The sequence below is a fragment of the Seriola lalandi genome, unplaced genomic scaffold (assembly GCF_002814215.2).
Source record: "Seriola lalandi dorsalis isolate HSWRI2012SDOR001 ecotype SW California unplaced genomic scaffold, Sedor1 jcf7180002054470, whole genome shotgun sequence".
Taxonomy (NCBI): domain Eukaryota; kingdom Metazoa; phylum Chordata; class Actinopteri; order Carangiformes; family Carangidae; genus Seriola; species Seriola lalandi.
In genome coordinates, this window is record NW_019525023.1 from 1,130,608 (window position 1) to 1,155,121 (window position 24,514).

A 24,514-nucleotide genomic window follows, 5' to 3' on the forward strand; every position below is an offset into this window, starting at 1 on the left:
GAAGGAAAAGAAGAATTCCTGTTATGAATTCCTTGTTCAATGTGTCAAAAGAAAAAGAAATAGTTCCTCTGGTAGGGTGTATTTGACCTCTGATCACACACACAGATAACCACTGATAGTTCACCTCAGGCTAATCAGGTCAGAAATGCAGTTTCGGTTCAGACATATATAGATATATGCATATATGGATAAAGATGTAAAAAGTAGAGATGCAAGAGATACTTTCTCGGAAATAGGAAACAACCTGATAAAACTACAAACTTCCATCTACTTCAGCCCAGGGGACATGTGGAAATTGGACTCTGAAACATCATATCTGTGTTGGATGAGTCACTCTGATGGATGTGAACCCCCACTGATCAATTCATAGGAGTGACAGGATTGACAGCGACCAGAGAAAAGAGCTGTAACACAGTCAATACTTCTCATGGTATTGCTGCACTCTGATGACTGCTCTCGCCAATCACATGCATTTATTCCTGTGGCACGGCTGTTGCAGCTGCCAGCAGAATGCAAAACAGAGCGGCTATGCAGACGCAAGCTACAAACCAGCTCTATTTGTCACCAGGTTGAAGGCTTAGGGGGCAAAATGCAGGATCATCTTTTTTCTATCCCTCTTTCTTTGCTGTTTTCACTCCTGTCACCGTAACTGGCTACACTCCCCTCCATCACTCAGGCCTGTTGACAGCAGAGTGGCAGCTGGACAACCCATTATGAAATGACCTTGAGTCTAGTGTCAGCGGGGCCGTAGTGCTGCTGAAACAGTAACACCCCCAAAGTGAGTAATTTTCCCTCCATAGGTCAGCATCTTTGCAGACAGATAGATAAAGGTTGGGAGGGGGAGGGGGGGTTCCTGCCATTAGCAACAGCTGAGGTGATGGGAGAGGAAGGAGTGGCGGCAATATAAGACAACCCTGTGTGTAAAAAAAAAAAAAAAAAAAAAAAAAAAACGTAGCGAGGACAGCAGCGTTGATGTAATTAAAGCGATGGACTGATCTGATTAAGCAGACTGCAAAACTGAGCAATAGATTAACAATAGCACAATTGCATCCTGCTTTGTATTCCCACGAAGGGCTGTTTAATTAGTCTATATATTTATTTATCCTCTTACCAGACTGGGTTTCATTAAAGCCTCGAGAGTGTGCGATTTGTTTTGAAGCCTAGCGGTAAAGCGGGGACCGTGATTCTCTATCACCTGTTAAGTGTGCAGCCTTTATTTTGAGCACAACTTTAGCGAGGTGTTTTAGCGTTTGAAGTGGTCGTGGTGACAGTGCAGATGCTCCTTTTTCTGGCGTCAGACACTCTGCTTTAACCTGTGTTTCATCTCCATTGCCACGGCGTCTTTGGTTCAGTACAAACACTTGTGCCTCTGGTTCTCCACTGCCAAGGATACCTCAGTGTGATCTCATAGCTGGGAGGCTCTCTGTGAGACACAAAGAGGAATGTATTATCTTTCCTTGCTGAAATAGCCTTTAGTCAAGCGCTGGCTTTGTAACAGGCAACTTGGGAGAGAAAGACACTGGATATGTTGATATTAAATGCATACAATAGATCCTGAGGAAATTCCTCCGTGTTTGTGGCAGCAAACTTATCCGCAGGATGTGTTTGGGACAGTTGTTACCCAGCTCAACACGAAAGTAAATAATTGGACAGCTGCTGCTTTGTGTGAACATCAGTAGATATCAAAAGCAAGAGCAACCTGAAAATGTTATAAATATAACAATGGAATTTGAAACCTTCCAAGCTTTAGCCAATGAGAACAGGAAAAAAAACAAAAAAAAAAAACCCACTCTGGTCTTGGTGACCTTGCCCAGCAGCTCAGTGAGGTGATGCTGGGATTCTGTCAAGCTCCACTGTCCCGCAGCCATTTGTTCATTGGAGCAGATTTTTAAACACGCAATGATGCTGCTCAACGTGCTGTGCCGTGTTCTTTCACCACAGGGGAGTTAACACATGTAGGCTATTGGCCTATTGGCAAACCTGTGTTGAGTGACCACTAAAAATTTGACAATAAAACATACAAATAAAACACACACACACACACACACAAAAAAAAGCTCTTTGTTCTCTTTCTTTGCCCGGGTAAGAAGGAGCGAAGGTGATGTGCCGGGAAGATTTGGTTCTCGATTCAGGATACATTTATCTCAAGTTCACTTCACTGCACCTGAAAGAACTGGTCCTGACAGACAGGCCACTTCGCCAGTGTCAGAGTATGAAAGGCTTGAATGAACAATCTGATCTGATTGTGTTGACTTTGGAACTGAAAGAACAAAAGTATATATAAAAAGTGTGTGTGTGTGTGCCACTGGAAGGCATGATACTGGGAAGTTGCTACCACAGAGACCACAAAGGAAAATGTTATTTCTTTCCACAGCGGGTCTCGGTTCGTCAGTCGGACAGTGGGATTATATTTCATCACCCAACCTGTGAATTAGAAATGTCCAAAGATACTAATTACCTATTGCAAATACCATTGTATTAATGGTGTCACCTTCATTTCCACCTCAGTAATTTACATAATTTAATACCTTCGTTCACACAAGGTCTTGTGGCTCCTGAAAGGCAAATATAAGTTATTCTGATTGACTAATACTTCAGATATTTTTTTGGTTTTTTTTTACAAACATTTGGCTTAACTGGTTCAGTATTTGGACCTCTCCAGTCACACTCTCATCTTGTGGGAAATGAAGGTTGTGGCAATAGCCCAGATGATGATTGCTTCCCAAATTATATGCTTTAATTATTTTTGGCAGCTCATAAAATACACCAGTAAGTCTTTCCTCCACAGCTGATTAAGCAATTTTACTTTTATTGAGGCCCGAGTGCAGCAGACATACGACGCAGCGATAAATCTTTGGTAGAAAACTTCTGGCAGAGCAAATACATTTGAGTGTTTTTTCTTCTTCTTCTTTTTTTTTTGACTGCTGCTTTCTCTGCTGATAGTGGTGAACATTTGAGAATGAAATCGACTTGAGTCACTCTGTTTGGTTTTCTCCCTCTCGGTCTCATTTTCTTTCTGTCTGTCTCGCAGAATTAAGTCATAGTGGGTTTGTTCTTTTTTTCATTTCGCAATGAATAATAATAAAGGCATTCTCTGATGGAGGTTTAAACTTATGTAATTATTCCATGACAGGAGTGTACACATGCTCTTCCTTTGTATGTTTGCATTACCATAAATGAGCTTTCCAAAGTGTTCAAATACAAGATGAAATTAAGCAAGAAAAAACAACAACAAAACAATTAGTCAAAATACTCAAACAGCAGATAATAGCAGGCGTAATTCTACCCAAGGACGTACTGAGGCTTGTGTTGTTCAATGCTTAAGTTGATATATGTATGCGTTGTCTGGGCAAAGAGGGATGAGCACTGAGGATAAGGATAAGAAAGTGTCTTTGCTGATGTGTCTGGGTGTCTGCTCACTATCAAGGATTCATGCTGTGTCAGACAGAGAGTGGATCTCAGTCGCTGAGAGCTGGGGAGAGAGACAAGAGCCGCTCTGCACAGAAATCATCCTGAGACACACTGGCGATGTAATTAGCGCATGAATTATTTCTGTGCAATGACATGCCTCAGCGCCTCTTGACTTTGCTCTTGTCTGAGGAATGTCTCCATGTATACGGCCCAAATTAGACATCTGCCAAATGCCAGTCCTTTACAGTCAGACACTGCTTTCCCTGCTCCGGTAATCAAAAAGTGGACAGTAGCCTCTGCCTGCTCTCTCACTTTCTCTTTCTCACCCTCTTTTTCTCTCTCTCTCTCGCTCTCTCTCGCTCTCTCTCACACGGCGCACACTTTAGGTCCGTGCGGGCAACCTTGACAAGGTTATATCCAAATTGAGCAGCTTGTTAAGATGCGTATGGCAAAGATTTATTGCTGCCGGCACATTTCGAACACGACCCATTCAGACAGAGAGCCCCTATCAAATGTTACTACACACCTGTTTGTGCACTTCATTTCTTTTGATAGTAAATAATATTATCATCAGGTACGATGAATTAGCGCTGATAGGTTCATTACATTTCCCATAGGAGGGAAACAAATGTTTATGGCCTCCTTGTATAATTATAAATGTATAGGTAAGTGAAGTATTAACTATATATTAATATCAAAATGCTTCTATTTTGATGAGGATATTGATCCCCCCCACCCCCCCACATCTCCCCAAGGCTTACATTATTATCCTCTGGATTTACTCTGCAGAAATGGATTGGGCTTTGCAGATTAGTATTCAGCACATTACACTCCCTCTTCACTGTAATGCTGTTGTGATTCTGTAATGGGCTGAGAGCAAATGAGAGCCTTGCAGCTGGAAGTGTGCTGTTTAGTATGTGTATTCATACAGTGTTTGTTTGGCAGAGTGCATGGGTATTCACATGCATATTTGCCTGTCTGCGAGTGTTTGTGTTTCTTGTTTTGATGTCCTGCTAGATTTCGCTGCCTCTCGATTGGATCTCGCTATTTCAAAACTTTTTTTCTTTTTCTGAACTGGAGAGGCTTGGATACTTTTTCACCCTTTCCCTGGCTCTGTGCTTGGGATAAAAAGTGGCTTCCGTATATCATCAAGAGATTGACTACCTTGTCTCTTGCCAGCACCATTAAGTCCTCAAGATGCTGCTTTTTTTTTTTGTGTGTGTGTGTGTGTGTGTGGGTGAGGGTGGGGGTATTTGTTAAACCTACTCCACAGAAATGTTCTTGTTGGTGTGGGAGTGCATCAAAAGATGTAGTTTAATGGCCCAGCTGCCAACTATAAACGTCTGCCCGTTTTTATCTCACACATATATTTGATCTCAAGTATCTCCCGTAGTTTTAAACAAAAAGCCTTCTCCACTTCCTCATCACCATTTATTCTATTTCGGCTGCAGAAATCTGTGATTGTGATATTGTGATTCATGAGGACACATCATGTTCTGCATAATTGTGTTTTCAATGCTATGAAATTTCTTAAGAGCATCACATGGAGAGAAAATGAGATGTTATTGCAGGGTGGTTGGCTTGAATAAGATGAAGTATTTTCTCCAACATGCAGATGAATGTGGCGAGGGAGTCTGCACGCAACACCTTGCTTCGCGAGCTGTTCGATTTTCTGCTACGGGGAAATTGCAGTGTGTGGTGTGGACGCTGAAGGAGTCAGTGGAATTTCATCATGTTCATGTTCAGTAGATCAAATTCCTCAGTGCGTTTCTTTGTTTCTGCATCAGTTCCACTGGCTATTGTATGTTTGTTTTCCTGCGTGTGTGAAAGTGCGCACAGGTGTGTTTTTTTTTTCTTTCTTTCTTCATGCATCATCAACGGTGTGATGCCATTTACAGCCGTGGATGAGGTGGTTTCGTTTCCCCTTGGGAGCTGATCCCAGAGGAGGGTTGCAGCTGATTTTGACACAGCCAATTAGAGTGAGCAGACATGGACTGTGTGTGATCTGGCACTAAAATAACTGCTCGAGTCTTTGTTATTGCTAAATTTTATTACCTTTCTACCCCTCTTAAAAGCCACAGACCTCCAAATTGCTGTTTTTTATTATAGAAAATTACAGTAAAGATAAGCTTGACGTCATGCTCCCTCTCAAATGCTACAGGTCACACTATCACACTTTAATGGAGGGTGTTACAACCCTGCAGGCTTCTATAGGAATAAGGGGAGCAACAACTGCTGATGTGATGGCAAGCGAGGATATTTATTATTTAATGTATCGTCAACTTAAAGGTACAAATATACAAGCTGGGAAGGGATGCGGGTGGCGCCAATCATAAAACAAACTAAACAAAATGTACTTCCTTCCTAACCCATAGAATCTCCCCTGGCTCACTACAGCAGAATGGAAAGACACAAAAGTAATACACTGGCTGGGTGCACTAATCTTGCCTGTCAAATTGATCAAGTCTAATTGGCAAAGGGAAAAAGACTGACCAACAATTTAACAATGAAATACGATATTAGAGAGAGTAACAACAGGGATGCTGATAAAAAAAAATAAAAATAGTGGCTAAAAATAACAGGATGTATCTTTGACCTTCATTCTAGCTTCATGCGGACAGTTGCTGTAAACACAGCTCTGTTTTCTGTAATGACCAGTCTGGTGAGCTAATATTTAGCTTTGACTTTGCTTAGCTGCACTCCATGGTCAATTTTCAGCAGCAATTTATTCATCTTTATAAATATAAATTGATGCATTTGAATAAATCAAAAAAGAGATCAAGAGAGAAAAGAGGAGAAGGTGCATGATACGAGAGAAGTGGAAAATGAATCTCATTTTATAAAGCTTCTGTGTATACCAAGATAAGTGGTTAGTGTCAATCTTTCCTTTTAGCTTAGAAATATACTGTGCTTTGTGTTATTGTGACATATGTTATACTAAAAATGCATGTCACAATCATAAAACACCATTATCCTCATCATCATCATCATCTTTATCCTGACCTTCACTGTCATTATTATTGTTTGTTAGACAGTATGTATATAACATACGGATGGTGAGTGTACAAGATGGACAGCTGAGCGATGAGGAAATAGACTAATGAGGCAACTTTCACCCTCGTTACCGCGTCTGATTGGGCTTCTGGAGAGACAGTAGAAGCGTGTGTTCTACCTGCGCTCCCCGTCGGCAGCTGGTAAACACGTATCTGTGATGCTGTTGGCAGCAACTGTGTGGAAATAATTTAATGTGGCGCTCGTTGTGCGTGACTGTGTAAAAGCTGTGGAATATGTGGCTAATTTACAGGACCAAACACACCCTGCGGTGCAAACACTTATTCTCTTATGGTGTTCCCATATTCCAAGATGACAGTGGCGTCACCATTACACTTACACAAATTAAAGGCAGCGTGATTCCATGGAATAAAAAAAAGAAAAAAGGAGGCTTTCCTTCTTGAAGTGTCGGTCTCGACATGACAGGATGCTGCATGAAAGAAATCCATATTTACCACTCTATATTACAGTCTTGATCTTCACATGTTTGGATGTGATTCCATTATATACTCTCAACCTTCATCACTAAATGTGATGATACACAATTGAAGAATATACTTTTGGAAAAACAAAACAAAACAAAACAAACATATACATAATATAAAACAAACACAACAGAATAAAAAGAAAACCTGTTATTATTAGTTTCATACAAAGCCAATGAAAGTTGATCTGCTTTCACTAGAATAAACATTGCTCTGCCTCTCATATTAAGAAGTTGTAACTCCTGGCTACCAGGGGGAGTCTTCTCTCAGGATGACCCCTGTGCTTCCTGTATTTGTAGAGGACAATGAAGAATTCAATAGTTGTTGTGAGTAAGCTAATATGTGGAATATGTGGCCACTGCTGCAGTTCCCTGAGAGCTATTCATCATTAACCTGTCTGCAATCCTGTCTGTAAGTACATTTGAATGTGTTTCTGTTGAATGGGTTTCTGTTTTGACGGTTTGTTTGTTGTATTGGGAGATAGTTGGTACTTTATTTGTGTCGCAGGCCTGTGGCTTCATTTGTGTTGAATGATTTCAATAAATCAGTTCAAATTCACACCAAATGTAGAAGGAGACTCATAAGGTGCAGCAGAATAAACCAATAGAAATCCAATAGAAAAGTGCAACAATTTTGAGAACTGCTGAACTCTTGAAAAACACCAAACAGTTGTAGAATTGTAAATTGAATGTGTTTGGGTTTTGAGCTATTGGGTTGACAAAATGTAATATCACATAAAATGAAGTTGAACCTTGGGAACATATGCTTGACATTTTTTGGACCAAACTATCAAGTTCATCAAAATCATAGCAGAGAGAGCAGATATCGAATGACCATCACATGTCTGCTGAAAGTGAAAGGTGGACAAAAAAGACACATGAAGCTGATGCATTGGCTTAATCGTAATAACAAAACACTTGACTATGACTCATTTTCATATCATATAAAAAGTTAAAACTATGAAACCAAGGCGAACTAAAAGACCAGTACATGCAATCTGCATACAGAGAGACACGCACCTTGCATGACTATCAGCTGGCAGAATATGAGCCACATGTTCTAATGAGTGTCTAATTGATGCCCGTCTCCTACCTACCTAATGACAAGCTGAATGGCAAAGCCAATTATGAGGACATTTACTATGGATGAAGTCTTTCTGCAGATTGACACCGGAGGCGGGGACACTCTCTGAACACAGCAAGGCATCCTTCATACTGTGAATCTAAACTGCACTGTACGTCGAAGCAGCACAGTATGGTGTCTGACAGAACTTGGTATGTGTAAGCTCACACACAGCCGCACGTGCCGTCTCCTTTCCTTTTAATGCCTGGATACTTTTAACTGAGCTAATTGAGGTTTTCTCTCCCATTATTGCTGCTCTGTCAACACAAACAGTAACAATGGGCTTCACGCAGTATATAATTGTAATTGCAGACATAAAAAAAAAAAAAAAAAAAAAATTGAGGTGAAATACAACAGTCAGTGAATTGGGAAAGCCTACCTTGCAAGCGAAGAGCAGTTTGAGACATTATATTAAGTCTTTTGAATGGCATGATAATCATTTAATAAAATATGTTCTCAAAGAATACAGCACTTCAGAAACTCTTTGCTCTGTCATACGTAAGAGGCTTAGGCCGGTTTCATGACGCTAACTTCCTATCATTTTAATAGGCTGCCAGACACTAACTTCTGTATCATTTTAATAGGCCTCAAGTCAAACAAGGAAACACACACTGAAATCCAGTGTCAGTCACTGAGCCTTGCCACACTCGATTAAACAACTGTGGTCTCCACATTACATGGCTTTAGCGTCCAATTTTACTTATGGCGCATCAAGTCCTTAAAAAACACACAGGTGGTGCTTTGAAAAGTGCTTCTTACTTTCTTTTATTTTTTTCTAGGACTGTGAACTTCCTCTGAACCTCAGAAAAATGAGCAGCACAACAAGCTCTTTTTACTTCAGCTTGTTACTGAGAGCTGAGGAAGGGTATTTCTAGTGGTGCGAGATAGGTGGGTGTCAGTGAGATCTCTGACAGGGAAACAGTGATGTGTAAAGTTTCATGTTATATTCACAGTTAATGCCGGGGACTGTCATGAACAAGAGAACGCCACTGGAGATGGGCAACATAATTACTGTGTCTGTTTTAGCGATGCCTACAACACCCCATACTCCTGCCCCTTAAAATAGCCACGGGCCTTTGCTTGTTATGTGTCATCCTGTGTTCTGTGTATGACAGACGCTGGAGGACAATCATCTTTCTGCCATTTATAATGATATCAGCTGAATCTTTTTGAATGCAGCATGCATAAAATGGTTTCAAGACGTGCATGTGAATGCACAATAATAGTGTGTTTGTGTTTTGAACTGGTAAATAATGATGTATTTCTGTCTTTTCCATCCATTTTCCACTTTTGACAAATTTATCACTTACATCATCAGGTCAAAGATTGTCACCGATCGGAATAATTGCAATTAAAATGAAAGCTTCCCCCTGTCGTTCATTTCATAGGTAATTTTTCTCATACTCTGCCAAGTCTGTCTCAGACTGTTGTGTCATGATTTGATGCTGACAGGCAGTGTGCTCCCCTGGGTGCAAGCTAATTTAAAAAGCAGCCATAGAGTAGCAGATGCCAGATTAGTGTCGGAGAGAAGTGACTGATGAGGAGCCTCCTGGTCGCGAGCTCGGTCACATGCTGGCAATGTACATATGACGTGCTCCCCGCTCGTAGCCCCTCGGTGCTTCATAATAAATGAGCGAGTCGGTTCTATGTACTCAGCTTCTATTAACTCAGGGTTAACTGACACTGTGGAGACATTTACGCTGCCTCTTCTATTTTTGCAGAGAGGTGTACCCGGCTTTTTCTAGCATCCACACGCAGCTCCATACCTCTTTGACTCTGTGACACTAATTCAATTTGAGTGGCGAATAATTGTATTACTTCCATCAATATGGGTAGTTTGTTCTGCACCGCGGCCACAAATGTAATGTGACCATAGAGAATGAGGTTCCTGAATGGCACTAACGATTACATGCTATTGATTAACAATTATTTGTATCGCAGAGGACAGTCCTAAATTTCAGAAGAGATTATGGGAAAATGTGAGAGCACTGTTCAGTTATATCTGCCACGTCACTTATATGAACATCAGGAAAGAAATGGCTGGAGGCTAAAATATGTGCCACTAATGGTGGATTTTACAACTTGTGAAGATCTTAGTGTAAAACTGGATGCGAATGAAGACACCGATATTCTGTTTTTGTCGGAAAAGGATTTGAATGACTCAGAACAACAGACTGTGACAAGTTTTTAACTGTGTGTCTATTTATGGCCTCTCCCAAGGAGTTACACTCTCACTCTGTTCATGTCTTTTTCTGTCCTCTGTTCTCTGAAGAAAGACTAAAGGAGCTGGCTCTTATCCACATTTTTATTCAGTGTCATGACTCAAGGGCATTAAGGTGCCGCTTACTTGCTGTAGTTTGATTGACTGAAGACCATAGGACAACCCACAGAGACAACTGGGACACGCCCAAATACCCAAGAGAACACAATGACAAAACAGTCGTCTCCTTCAAGATCAAGTAGCGTTTTTAAAAAAAAGAATTTTCCTGCAGGAAAATGACACGTCTTAGTGACATGTCAGCTGCTAAATATTAACACTGCAGGTTGCCGTGTCTGCTGTGATCCTGTGTCAGAAAAAGGATGAACACGAAGGCATACATACTCTCACTAGTTGTGTTGCTATGGGCTACCTGTCAACACTCAGAAATGTACAAAATATTCAGAACACTCTTTGCGTATGGCGGTCTAATGAGGTGAATTCAGGTGGAAGTCATTATCCCTGTTAAGCATATGCAAAGGGGATAATTGTCAAAAATGTTCAGTTTTACTTTCACAACCTGCTTACTTCTGGAGAGGGCGGGCATGTTTGATTCAGTCATCAATATTTTGCATGATCCTGCTTTCAAATACGACGTGTACGCGTTGAGCTACACAGTATGATACAAACCAGCCCAGCTGTCTGCAAATGTAATAACTATGTCTGTTTTCTGGTGGGGGGCAGTGCCAGTCACTGTCATAAGTAATTTGAGCAGAGGAAATGAAATATCTTACAGTATATGTGCCATAAGGCAGTAGCCTTAGGGTTTAAGCAGTATTTTATACAGTTTTTGTATATGTTATTTTATACTTCCTCACTTTGCAGTTTTAAGTTGCTTTCAGGTCAGAGGAGGTCAAATATTTAGCAAGAGTTACAGATGGTTTTCTTTGGAAAGCACCAGTGAAATACTGGACTTGAATGTTAAAGGTGGAGTCAGAGAGGGCTCCAAAGTTTAACCCATATTTCTCTAAGTCTACTGGGGGATTAGGCAGGTCAGTATATGCTAACAGAGCAGAGCAGCTGATACATAGCAGAAAAGCATCTCATTATAAATTTGTAAGTCTGCCTGCCCCCAAGTGGTCACAAAAACTCATAAATGCAGCTGTATTTGGATCCAAAGAAAGGATGGTAGAAGCTAAACTCGCCTCCATCGCACCTTTCACAAAAACAACAGAATTTGCATAGAAGAGTGACTTGTTATCCAAATAGGGAAAGACGGCTAAAAGGAGTCAGCTGTGTGCTTGTGAGATGACTGCCATCAGTGGCCAGATGGAAGCTAGCTTTGTCTGACACTCGTCTGACTTGGCCGAGAGCTTCACGCTGAAATATGCCTCCAAAAGCGAAATATTGAAAGCTTGACAAGTCATGCTTTGCTAAAGTCAATATTGTAAGAATTGTCTATTTAGCCAGTAGAACAGTCCTCTCACATTCATACACCTGATCAAAATGATAGAGGCGCAACATTAAATGAGCTGATTGGCTTTTGGACATTTTCTTTTTTCTTTTTTTTTTTTTAAATCTACTGCGGCTAAGTGCAGACTGATGCTTAAAACGTTCTGCCTCATGTTGACTTACATATGTTTACATCAGAGTGAACCAGACTGCCAGTGTTTGAATGTAAATATGATTCTGCAGGGAGATGCACGCTCCTGGTCCTGGAACTGCTTCTGGGCTGAGCCCCAAGTGTTGTAAATTCCTAACAACGCCCCTGCTGTGCACACAATTCATTCTCCATTGGTTAGGGGAATTAACTGTGAAGTGCAGGCACGACAATGTGTGGCCACAAAGATGAGAATGACCCCAAAGTATCGGCTCTATTTGTTATGTGGCCACTGAGCTCATGGAGCGTGGATGGGTGGGTTTAGTGAAGAGGGTAGAGGTCTCTCATTTTCACTGATAGAGGGCTCAGACATTGAGGGAAAGACCAAAGCGTGGTGAAATCCAGTCAACTTCAATTACAGCCCCTTGTAGTTTTCCCAGAGGCGCACTATAGTGCCTTTAAGGGGGAATCAATGAGGTGACAAATTGTTGTGGACAGCAACCCCTTTTATTTGTTACGTTGTTGTATCCATGCCTGGATGCTACTCTAAGTGTGTGTGTGTGTGTGTGTGTGTGTGTGTGTGTGTGTGTGTGTGTGTGTGCGCGTGCGCGCGCATCTGGGTGTATGTGTGTGTGTGTGTGTGTGTATATATGTGTGTTAGGCGAGCATATATAAATGTGCAGCGCTACCCATTTATGATAATTGAACGCTCTGGTCCATTTGTGTTTTGGTGGTTTATTTTCTGCTAGTGGCTTTAATGGCTTGTTATCTGTCTAAACCTGTTTTTAAACGCTTTCTAATGAGTATTCACACGCATCACCCCCGACGCTCCGTGCCGCCTTTTTTATCTCACAACAACAGCGTTGAGGTTTTTCTCAAGGTTACTTGTGCTTTGTCAAGCCTCTGTCATATCTGCGGATGGCTGATGAGCGTGGCCTTGCTCAAGTATATCGAGAAACCTATGTAGCTGAATTAAGTGAGTGTTTTTAATGGCGCTCGGAGTCCATATGAAGCTGTCACTGATATGCTCTCTGTACAGGTGTATGCTGGGAGATTGTTTGTCTGGAAACTGTGCATGTTCTGAATTTGAATTTTTCTACTGAGGGGATTTCATTCTGTCTGTTCTGGTGTTCCAAAGAATACCAGAAGCCGGTATAGATGAATCCATTAGTATACATTAATCCGGCAAGTAATGAATCTGATAGACAGCTGACTCCTATGATCCATTTTATCTGCACAAAGGTAGACATCTCAATAAAATGTTTGTGTAAGCCTGTGGTCCGTGTTAGTTGAGAGGCTTTGTATTGTTTGCTATTGCTCAGAGGTCAGTTTTATACGTGTACCTGCATGGCTTTATGCATCTGTCTCTGTAGTTGGCCGAGTGAGTGTGTGCAGACTTTAAATTACCTGCTGACAAAAAATGCGTGTCACATAATTGATTTAGATACGCTGCAGGATATGTTTTTTTATGTAATATGGTGCTTTCATTGCATATTGCTTGTGTGCCTATTTTTAATGATTGTGAGTGAATGTAGTGTTGGATCAGACGAGCTGACGTGAAGTTGCTATTCTAAAAATGTTCTCAAGAGACTTGTGTAACTCAGTCACGGAAAGTTGTGTTAGCAGACGGTCTAATAGGAGTGTACAAACGCTATGTGATTTCTGTATGTGCCTGTCTATAATTACCATTTGGGGCAGCTGCTGTCTACAACTGCATGTTGATGTATCAGTGAGAGCTTGTAGTTTCCCAGCCTTGATCAGAGAGACACAAAAGCATGAGATAAGAGAAACAGTACGTGTCACAAATTACACAAAGGAAAAGCACAGCAGTAATTCATTTGTATGATAAATCGGTAAGAGTGCATAATCAGCATGTACAAGTTAGACCTCTACTTAGTATGACAAGTCCAGAAATAGCAGTTGTCTAGTGGAGTTTATGTAATTACCCTACAAATGTGCTAAAAGTCAGCATATAATAGGTAAGACCAAATGCAGTGGTATGCCCTACACACCTGTGTTCTCTGGCTAAGGTAGGTATTAGCTGGTTGTTGAAAGCTAGTGAGCATATCTCTAAATGTTCCATCCATCAAGTTTCCTTGCCACCTCTCTCCAATTTCAGTGTGTTTATTATTAATCCAACATTTTTGAGACATTCTGTCTCATTTTTTATGACGGCTTCCCAACAGGCACCCAAGAGGCCATGATATTAATGCAACACATTTCTCTTTCTTTGTCTCCGCAGGAAAAGAAGAGTATGTCGCAACCTTCAAAGGATCTGAGTTCTTCTGCTACGATTTGTCCTTGAACCCCATTCAAAGCAGCAGTGATGAAATCACATTGTCATTCAAAACCCTACAGAGGAATGGACTGATGCTGCACACGGGCAAATCGGCTGATTACGTCAACCTGGCACTGAAAAATGGGGCTGTCTCACTCGTCATTAATTTGGGGTCTGGAGCCTTTGAAGCTCTTGTGGAGCCAGTCAATGGGAAATTTAATGACAATGATTGGCATGATGTCAAAGTAACAAGGAATCTACGTCAGGTAACAGTACAGAGGATGATGCAGAGACTCAGTAAACGAATCAAAACAAATGCACTTAAATCATTACCATCATACAATATATTATTTTTTCCAGGCATTGTAATTGGATTGCTAAATTGAATCATGGTGGTTTATGGTGGCGATAAAACAGAACCACAAGTGAGCAGGGACATCTAGATGTGAATCAAGACCTCTATTAAGTTACAGTTGGATGGAGAAAAGAGAGATGTTGCTTTTAAAACAGCATTCAAAGCATTCAGCTACATTCAGACATTTGACAACAAAGGCAAATCGTGATTTTTGTTTCGAGTTAGTGTGTTATGCTTTTTCTTTTTTAAAGTGTATTCCTATGGCGTACATACCTTTTTAAAAGAAGCTACAATTTTCTCAATACTTTTGAAATATTGAAATATGACTGAACTCAAATGTCAGTGCAGTGGGAGTAGTATGTATCAACATTTTATTTATTTTAGAGAAGTGGTTTATTTTTCTGTCACAAAAACATTTGACTGCAGGGCCACATTTAATTTAGGTTTGGCCATACTTATAAATGTTAGTATAAGCACTCATTTCTATTAAAGCTGCCGTGCCGAACTCTCCCCCTTCAAGCAGAGAGAGTAATCACATAAACACTATCGACATGTGCTTATGATGTTTAACTACTGGTGAACTCCCATCCATGTTTGGAAACAGCTATTAATGCCATTGCGATAAAAACATTTAGAGTAGCTGAAATTTCTAATGCGGTCACAGAATCTGATGGGTCACAGAATATCGTGTGACACCGGGCTGAGCCATGGACAGCTGCAGAATAGTAGCTAACCCAGTTTTGGTTTAAGAGAGAGACAGAGAGAAATGCATGTGTAAAAGTATGTTATTTAGGTAGAGTAAATGTAATTGTCCAAGAGCAGTAAGTTGACATCCATGTCAGACCTCAGTCCCTTCTCTCCTTTAGTGCTTTTAGCCACACCACTGTTAATGTGTTTGTCCTCGCCACCTACTTTGTTTTTTGGACTAAAATGTGAAAGAAAGACTTTCTTTTTGATCTAGAGTATCAGAAACTTTTCTTGGACACTTCCTAGGTTTTTTTCCGCCATAGGTGTAACCAACTCCGTCTCCATTGCTATGGTTGCTCCCCTCTTCAGCTCTGGCAAACCAATCATTGCCGGTTGACGTAAAATGCACCGCTACTGGTGCACTAGTGCAGGAATGTCACCACAGATACCATTTAAAACTCTGGTATACTGTGAGAGATGGAGAGATTCACTGATAGGCTTAATCAGCTTTGTATGAACTCGTTTGATAGGGCCTTAAATGTAATGGAGTTTCATGTACTGTATATGTAAAAGTCCTGCACTCCAGCTTTAAAGATGACATCACTATGCATTACACATTGCATTAACTGAATAGAAACATTTTTACACATCATACTTTATAAGAAGTCCACTTTCTAGTAAAAGTATAAAGATATACGTAGGGTTATATTGTGTTACAAAGTTCTATGAGCAAAGGCAAATCCCTGCAACTGGATCTATAGTCACTAATGGGCTCTTCTTCATGGCCTTGAGGACTCACCTCTGCATGAATAACTCTGAAGAGACTATATAGGGACAGTGTGACAGCACAAGTTTTCCTATGAATTAGAAGTCTTTAGAAATTACATTCAGCAGCTTGTGCCACTTACATTCCTTAACATCAGAGGATGGTCCATTCTAGCCAACCTACTGATTGTGTCATCAACCTCTGGCAATGCTGCTCATTGGTGGGGGGCTGGCCAGAATTGGTTCTTGTCTGATTCTCACCAAGAGCAGATGAATCAGATGGGATGAAGGAAAGGTGTAAAGCAGAGTGTTTGGCCATGTGCAAATGCATCCACCTGCAAGTACAGATCGTTCTGGCTAGGAGCGAAGCTACAGAGAGTGTTTTTGAGTATGAAACGTCAGCTACTACTGATTTGTACCTGGACACAACAGGACACAACATATATTAATTGTTGTCAGGATGCAGCTGCCACCCTGCAAGTGGCAGAACACCTGTGGACATTACAACAGTTTTGGACCCATGACTGATCTGAAGACACCAAAGGTTTGCTGCAGCTCACATCAACATGTTCTCAGTGGCTTTGTAACACTGTCAATTGATGAAAGCCACCACATTCCTATTGGCTTTTGGCTAAAAGCTGCCACCACTATAGCAGGATCCTGATTACTGCCGCCATTTACAGTAGGTTGATGTGTTATGACTCAGTCTGTCCAGGGAGTCTATTATAGCAAGACATGGGGTTTACTCCAGTGCCACAGGGCTTGAGTGGCCACAGGTGGAAGACTGAGTTGAAGATGTGGCATTTGAGATCAAATCCCAGGTGCACAAACCACTGCTATAGGTGTCTTGTGAAGAAAACCCCAAAGAGCCAACAAGCTAAACACTGCCATTGGGTCAGTCGCTACAGAAGGGCTAGGCTGGTGACCTGTGGCTCTGTAAAATGTAGTGTAGCATTTCTAGAATATGTTCAGAGACTCTCTCGGTTCCAGAGTCTCTGGGTTCAGAGATGTTATCTCTGGATGTTATATACAGTGGTTGAAAGAAAATATTTCTATTTACTCAGAACTATTTGTGGGATACCACCAGCAAACAAAACTGGAGGAACTGTATCTTTCAAGGAGACAAAGCAGCAGGAAAATATGGTTGACTGCAATAAACCAGTGACCTGGCAGTACCAACTAAAACAGTGAAAATTTACACTATGCATTAATTTAACTTGACCTCGAATCCAAGAGGGGTTTCATAGCCCTGGTCACCTTGGGGAAGAGGAAGCAGTTAAAAAAAAAAAAGTCTGTTCGTCTTTCACTGGCATCTGACACTGCTAGTGTCTTTCAGTGGCAGCTCCTAGTCATTCTAGTGTCTCTTTCAGGCTGACTATGGCTTAGAGGAACTTATGTATGTGCAATCGGAACAACCGTGGGTGTCTGCTTAATTGTTTCCAAAGGTCTCAGTTTACGCACATCCAGACAACAACGCAACCTTGGAGCTTTCAAACTAAAACGCGTCCAGCGGCGTTTCCGAAAGTCAGAGTAGAGTGGACGGGGGGCGAAGACGTAGCAAAAGAGATGCGTTTTAGAACAAAAATGTAGTTGTGTGGCCGTAGCCTCAGTGGCTTGTCTGGAATCATTTGTGCCAACATGTTGGTGATGCCGCTATAGGAAGCGCTGTAGAATCAAGAGTTGTGGGTCTTCTCAATGTTTTTGAGAATGTACTGAGAAGCAGTTGGTCCAGATCACTTGCCAAAGCCAGAAATGCAGGAGGATTATAGTCTCACTAAATTGAAGAGGCCTGATGAAGACATCTTGGATCAGAGTATTGTCAGGGATAGAGATGGTGTAAGGTAATTTTTAAATGAATGGCCTTTTGGGAATGTGGCCTGCAAGAAATTATAGCTCATCAACTTTGCCCAGCATGTACATATCCCCCTTTATAGCCTTTATAGCTTGTGTTAAATAGAATGGCACAGATTTTTTTTTTTCAATTTACCCTACAGTCTCGAGCCTTTCATTCTGACCTACATAACATACTTGTTAAGATTCCTAAGGACAGTTCGACCAGGCTTTACGGACGCATCATTAAGACAGCATCTCTAGATTTGTTCCTGCTCATTTGGTGGGAAACGTTTGTCTTCACCTCACTACCAAAGCTGCTTCTTTTGCATAATCAGCGAATTGATTATTGGCAAACCTAAGGATCCGGCCAGCTTGAACATTCACTGCATTCAAATTGTGAAAGGAAACCAAGCATATTGAGTGCATGCTCTGTGGGGGAATCAAAATTGCCATCCTCCTCATCCTGTGTCAGGGTCTTTGCTTTGTCTCATTGCAGTAAAGTGATCCTAAAGTTCATCAATAAGACCAAACGGAGGTACAGTATTATATGAACGCCGGAAAGTCTGATACACTGGATTGGTCTCAAGCCTAAAACCAAGTACAAAAGAACGCAAATACTAATACAGATAAAAGAAATAAAGCTTTAAAATGGTCTTGAACGTGGGACTGTTAAAGAGGGTCAACTGATGTGCTTTAGGCATTCTTTCTTATGAACCATTTGATGTCTGTCAGTCATAACCTTTTGTCAGGACTTGGGTAAGGGAGTTTCTTCTGCCACTCAGCGGTCTGGTCACATTCAGAACATGGTGCAAAAACACCATGAGAAACTTGGGGAGTCACTGGTTGGGCTCTGGTACCTCTTGTGGAGCATTCTTGTTAATTCCTTGGTCTGCTTTTTTCTTGTTAAACTTATTTTGCCCTTTTTCTCTATGTTACTAACATGCTTTGGAAACAAACTAACATCATTCATGGAATGTGCCATTCTACTAACCAGTATGGTTTTTGCCGTTTAACAATGTACTAACAGTATTGACCATCATATATTATTTGAGTAACAATCGTTATTCTGTTCACAGTTTTTAATTTCCTTTCTCCCCCCTTTTCCACAAAGCACTCAGGCATTGGACACGCTATGGTAAACAAACTACATTGTTCGGTAGATATCATTCTAATTGTTTCTTAGTTTGGGTTTGCCGTGTGTTTCTTTTCTTTCTTTTTTTACTGTAGACGTCATTTACAAAAAAAGGGAAATTGCGGTTGGTACTCTTCTGCTTACTTTTCGAATCCTTTTTAATTTCTTGGTTCATTCATTGGTTTCACCCTCTTTATTTCACTTGTTTCCTGTCCAATTCTGTTTGATCCACCTTTTTAGGAGCATCATTTCGAGCCTTTTGCATCAAGCTGTGGTTAATAATGAGGACCCTCTCCTGTCTGGCTGGCCTGATGCTCTTTGGCTCAGCCAGTTGTATCCCCATTCACTATGCATGGCATGCACTTTGACTACGTGTTGCAAATGTCACACTGCCCATTTGTCAACATGAATGTGACAGTTGAGCTGTGTTTTGTCATTGGTGCTTCTCTGGTGCTTTCTTATTTCTCTTTGTGGTTTTGGAGTGTCTGTGAGCATTTGCATGCACCTGACACTATAGCAAGTGTCATGTAACTGATTCTATATCCCAATCAAGAATTTGGAAAAAAAAAATTCTTTTTGTATGCTTGTAAACAAAAAGAAAAGACAAATGCATGCATGCTATTTTTTTTCTCTAACACCCTCAGTCATTTTCCTATACTAAAAGGTGACTGTGTTATTCATAGCATGTGCTCCCTCTCTAACCTAGTGGCACGTTCTGATTTCTTTTGTAGAACTGCTGGACATACTAATATGGAATTAATAATTAAACTAACCTAGTTAACATTCTACTAACACCATTTTTGTGTCTGCTAAAGTACTTTTAAGTTGCAGTAGGGGCAATACTAACACTGTAGTATGGGCAGTTCACTAACTCTCTAACTAGAATAGCATTTCTTTGAAGACTTGCAGTCTTCCAACTAATCAAACTGGACAAAATAACAATAAACAAACAAGAAAAAAGACAATGAAAACAGACATGAAAATGGGTTTCAGAAAAAAGAACATATAGGGAAGTCTGTCATAGACAACAAGAAGAAAAGGCAATAATATTACAGTGTATAGGCTGTCTGAGTATAGTGTGTCCTTTCCCTGTGCTTTGTTGTCTAGGTAACAATATCCGTGGATGGGATTCTGACCACCACAGGATATACACAAGAAGACTACACCATGCTAGGCTCTGACGACTTTTTCTATGTTGGAGGGAGTCCTAGCACAGCTGACCTGCCTGGATCTCCAGTTAGCAACAACTTCATGGGCTGCCTCAAGGAGGTAAACACCACTTCTGTGTGCACTCTGAGGCTGGTGGGTGTACAGGATATGACTGGCTTCACCTTAGGACTCCAAAACAGGCCCTTCCACCCACACACTGACCCTGTCTCATCCTTTTTACACGTTGCTTTAGTTTGTTTTCACCTCTTTTTCCTCACACTCAAAACTTTATTTGCCTCTACCACCCCCTCAGTGCACTCATAATGTTATGCACGCACACACACACACACACACACACACACACACACACACACACACACACACACACACACAGACACGTCAAGGTGCATGCTGTACCACGCAACCTCTCATACAGAGCTCCGTCTTGGAGCGGAATTTACCACAGAGCTTCTCGCAGCTCTGTCAGGTGCACTTCAAAGAGGAGCAGTGATCCTGGGATCAGTCAGTTGGATTTTCATGAACAGTCACCCAGGTGACACACTTAACACCTCACTATTCTATGTCTTAGACTGCTTATCTAATGTCTGACCTTATTACTCTTATGTCTGATCATTGTCAGTAGAGGTATGCTACCCTCACCTCTTAAAAAAATAAAAATAAATAAAAAAAACAGTGCGCAGCCAAGTGCGGAAACGTACATCACTGTGTTGACATAGATGCTGTCAGGTGATGTATTGAATTCAGCACATTTTGTATCTTGGGTGCTTCATGGCGTAATGGGCCCTTTGAATCTGGCTCATGACTTACAGTATGTCATTTGTCACTCAGACCTTTAGGCGTGTGTGTATATAGTCTATACTTTATCCCTAGAGATGAGGCGGGGGGAGGAGAGGATGAGGTAATTTCTCCACCAGAGGGTCCATAAGTTATACCTTTCACTTTAAGCTGTACAGTCATATTTTTTATTTCTGTTGGTTAATAGGGAGTCTGACCCGCAGCATTTACCTTAAGAGTCTCCAGGGGATATACAAATATATCCACCAGGCAAATCTACAAAGCGCAAAAGGATCCATTCATTGATCTTTTAATTTCAAAAGCTCTCTCCCCCTTTTTTCCCTCGTCGCTCTCCCTCGTAGCTCCTCTTGCTCCTTTGGTGTCCTACATTTTGTCTCTTCACCTCAAGCTTTCATCCTAAGTGAACCTCTAGGAGAGGTCTGAGACAGCTCTGCTTAATGAGCGGGCAGGGTGTGGACCACATGTCCACACACCATGTACAGCTCATTAGAGGTCTGGTTGTTAAGGAGGACCGTCTTAGTTAACTGCGTTTCTCCGAGGTGCTGCAGATGTGGTGACAACAGGAATGGGAGCACCCTAATCACGGACATCCGCCCCACTGAGCTGCCCTCGCCGCTCACGATCAGCCGAACGGCAGTGGCTGCTCTCACTATCCTGGGATCAATGTATTGAATCGCTCCAAAAGTTTGAAATATTGCGCAGAGCTGTGATGGTTCCTAGGAGACGGGAGATGCACAGAATTTTCCCTCTTTTATTTTCTCATGGGATTATTCAATATCCCTTATTAAGATTTACCAAACAAATGCAAATGTCAATACCAAATAAAAATTCAAGCCCATATACTGTTAAATCCATAGTTACGTTCATCTACTTGGCTTTTAGTTTATTTCTGACATTTTTGTTTTACCACATTAACAAGCTCTCTGCAGCACCTCATGCAGCCTGTTGAATTAAACACAAGCCCTCTCTCAGGTCAGCCTCTATGTATGTCGTGAAAACATATGAGCGGTGGTTTAACAGCATCTGCTCTGATTGATGGCCTGTTCCCAAGTGGCTTGTTGCAGTATTTGTGTGCAGATTCCAGTCTGAGTCGCCACGCCCGCCTGTTGGTGCTGACGGCAAAACAAACGGTGGTGCAGTAATAGCTCAGTTGTCACAGCCCTAGCTTGATGACAAATTAGTGCAGCACTACTAGTGCAACCAGTCGTAGCTCAGACCAAAGCGCCTTTGACTCTGAAAGGTGCCCTTTGTCTTGCCTATAAAGAATTGATTTGGGTTTATTGGCTGTATCTGTTGCACCTTCAGTCCACATGAGTAAAGCCCAGCAGGCAGAGATATCATCATTTAGTCCTATAGTCACTTTTACATTCCTTTTTTATTGCACTTCTATTTCTAAATAATCTGTAAAACATTCCATTAGCCTCTGTGTCACACTCGTACCGCACTGTACGTTTTTGTTTAAGGGAAGAAAATGATGTGAGAATAAAAGCTTGCCATTATCTGCTTCCTGTTTTCCTTGCAGTTAAATGCAGCCTGATAGAGTCGGTCACAAAGCAATACCTAATTCTGATGTGCCGCTGTGAGCTCCATCTACCTGAGCAGTTAGACACAGTAGATCTGAGTCGGTGATAAACATAATGCTCCATGCAAATGCAATCCCGTCGGATGTGTTCCCTTTTTTTCGGGTGAACGCTTAGCATGACAGCAAATAAAGAACATGACCAGTGTTTTCCACAGCTGTAACTCATTTGATGTGGCCCATTGAAAGCGATTTAGATTTACCCTCACAAATCTATTGTTATGTAAATACATATGCGTGCTGTAACAATAATGGGGCTATCTGTCACTTGATTATCTTATCTACCAATTAGTAGTGCTGGAGCGCTGTGGAAGAGAACACTGACTGTGCCTGGGCCTCCGGGGGGTTGTTGTAAAATATTAGTTGCTCCTTTATCCCTCTGCCTGGCGCACTGTTGACAGCTTTGTGTTCAAAGTCTGAGTTGTCCTTACAGTATTTGCTTTGCTACTTCATCTACAGATGATATTAGAGCACTTCTAGTGTGTGTGTGTGTGTGTGTGTGTGTGTGTGTTTGGGTGGTGAGGTAGTTTTCTAAATATCATGACCACACCACTGATGTTTTAATTAAAAAGTGTTGACATTTACCAAAACGTTAATTAGTTTCTCATGTGGAAATTGGATGCAACTAGACAGCGAGATGCAAACCATTCCAGCTGCACTTACACCAGATACGCTTTCACTGTAGAGATTGGATAATGACGAGGTTATGGCTGTCTGTAATTTTTGTAAGATTGCTGCCAATTACAGTAGCAGTCCTGTTTGGTTTCTACAGCGTGGCATTCACCGCTTCCCTACACTCACTGTAGCTACTTCTATGACTTGATCAATATTATTCAAATATAATTCAGGAGCAGCTTTCTACAGTGTGTAGAAGAGAATTTAATATGCCTCTTTTACTGTCTGTGTATAAAACTCACGGAGTTTACAATAATGAGACAAAATAGTGAATAAAAATTACCAGGGTGTCAAATTGGTCAGTTAATACTCGCACTGTACCATATTATAATGATCCTAATCCATTGTTAATTGGCAGTTTAATGACATTCTGACACAGTTTTGTAAAGGGCTGCCACTGTGTGTCACTTCTGCACCTGAGCTCTACAGCACTTGGCACCTCAAAGGTCAACGCACTAATGCACTTCATTTAGTGAAGCCTGTCTGGTCTACACTGTCTGAGAATATGAACTGGCACTGATATGAGGGTTTCTGCATAAAAAAATGGCGACTTTACATTTCATCAAAACCAAAAAAAAAAAAAAAAAAAAAAGATGTATAGTATACTGAATGTTGCAGTGCCTATGTGAAATCTCATGCACTCGTTTTCTAATTTGCTTTAGAGAGGCATATTCATCGTCTGCCCACTTTTATTCTAATCACAGGCTCCAACAGGGGCCTTAATCAGCGTTTTACTCCACACCTGCAATCAACGCGGCAGTTTAGATTTATCACTCGCCATCTCTCTTTTCACAAACCATCCCAAGAGAGGCCACCTGATGCAATCATTCTCCCCCCACCATTATCACTATTGCCGCTTAAATTCAGACTGTCTTCTCCTCCTTTAGCTGACCATAGAGCTAAATGTCAATAATGTATGTCTAGACTATTCACACTTCACCCAGCCCGAGGACAGAAGGCCTCACATAGGGAGACACTGGAAAGACAAAAGTACGCAATTGTGCTGGACCATTTTATTGACAATAACTGTGCAACGTCTCAATCAATCAGATCTTCTTCAGGCAAAAAAAAACATGTTACCAAATTTTGCATTGTGTAATTGGGTCTCTCAACAACGATGACAATCTGAAACAGGTGCCCCAGGCAGACAAATATGCATCTTCAGGCAAATCAGGAGCTCATCAACCACAGGTTTCAACATTTAGAAAGTGATATCATCGACCACCTCTCAAATGAATGGGGGGAAAAAAAAAATGATGCAGTGTGGCAGAGACTACCGAGAGTTGAGCTGTGCAAAACCCAGCTCATGAAACGCTCTCCTGAGGGGTTGAAAACGCCACATGTGTAAGTTTATTGGGGGGGGGGGGGGGGGGGGGGGG

General features: G+C 41.3%; 1 protein-coding gene across 7 annotated transcripts in view; it reads left to right on the forward strand.

The window, feature by feature from the left end:
• Positions 1–24,514, forward strand: part of LOC111659004 (neurexin-1a) — a 249,343-nt gene that overhangs the window by 76,745 nt on the left and 148,084 nt on the right. For 6 of the 7 annotated variants that reach the window (XM_023411798.2, XM_087175437.1, XM_087175440.1 and 3 more), the window contains 3 exons: positions 14,109–14,410; positions 18,896–18,919; positions 20,024–20,185. In XM_023411798.2, the coding sequence (XP_023267566.1) occupies positions 14,109–14,410; positions 18,896–18,919; positions 20,024–20,185 (488 nt within the window). The remainder of the gene's footprint in view (positions 1–14,108; positions 14,411–18,895; positions 18,920–20,023; positions 20,186–24,514) is intronic. The other variant, XM_087175438.1, reaches the window with a different exon arrangement.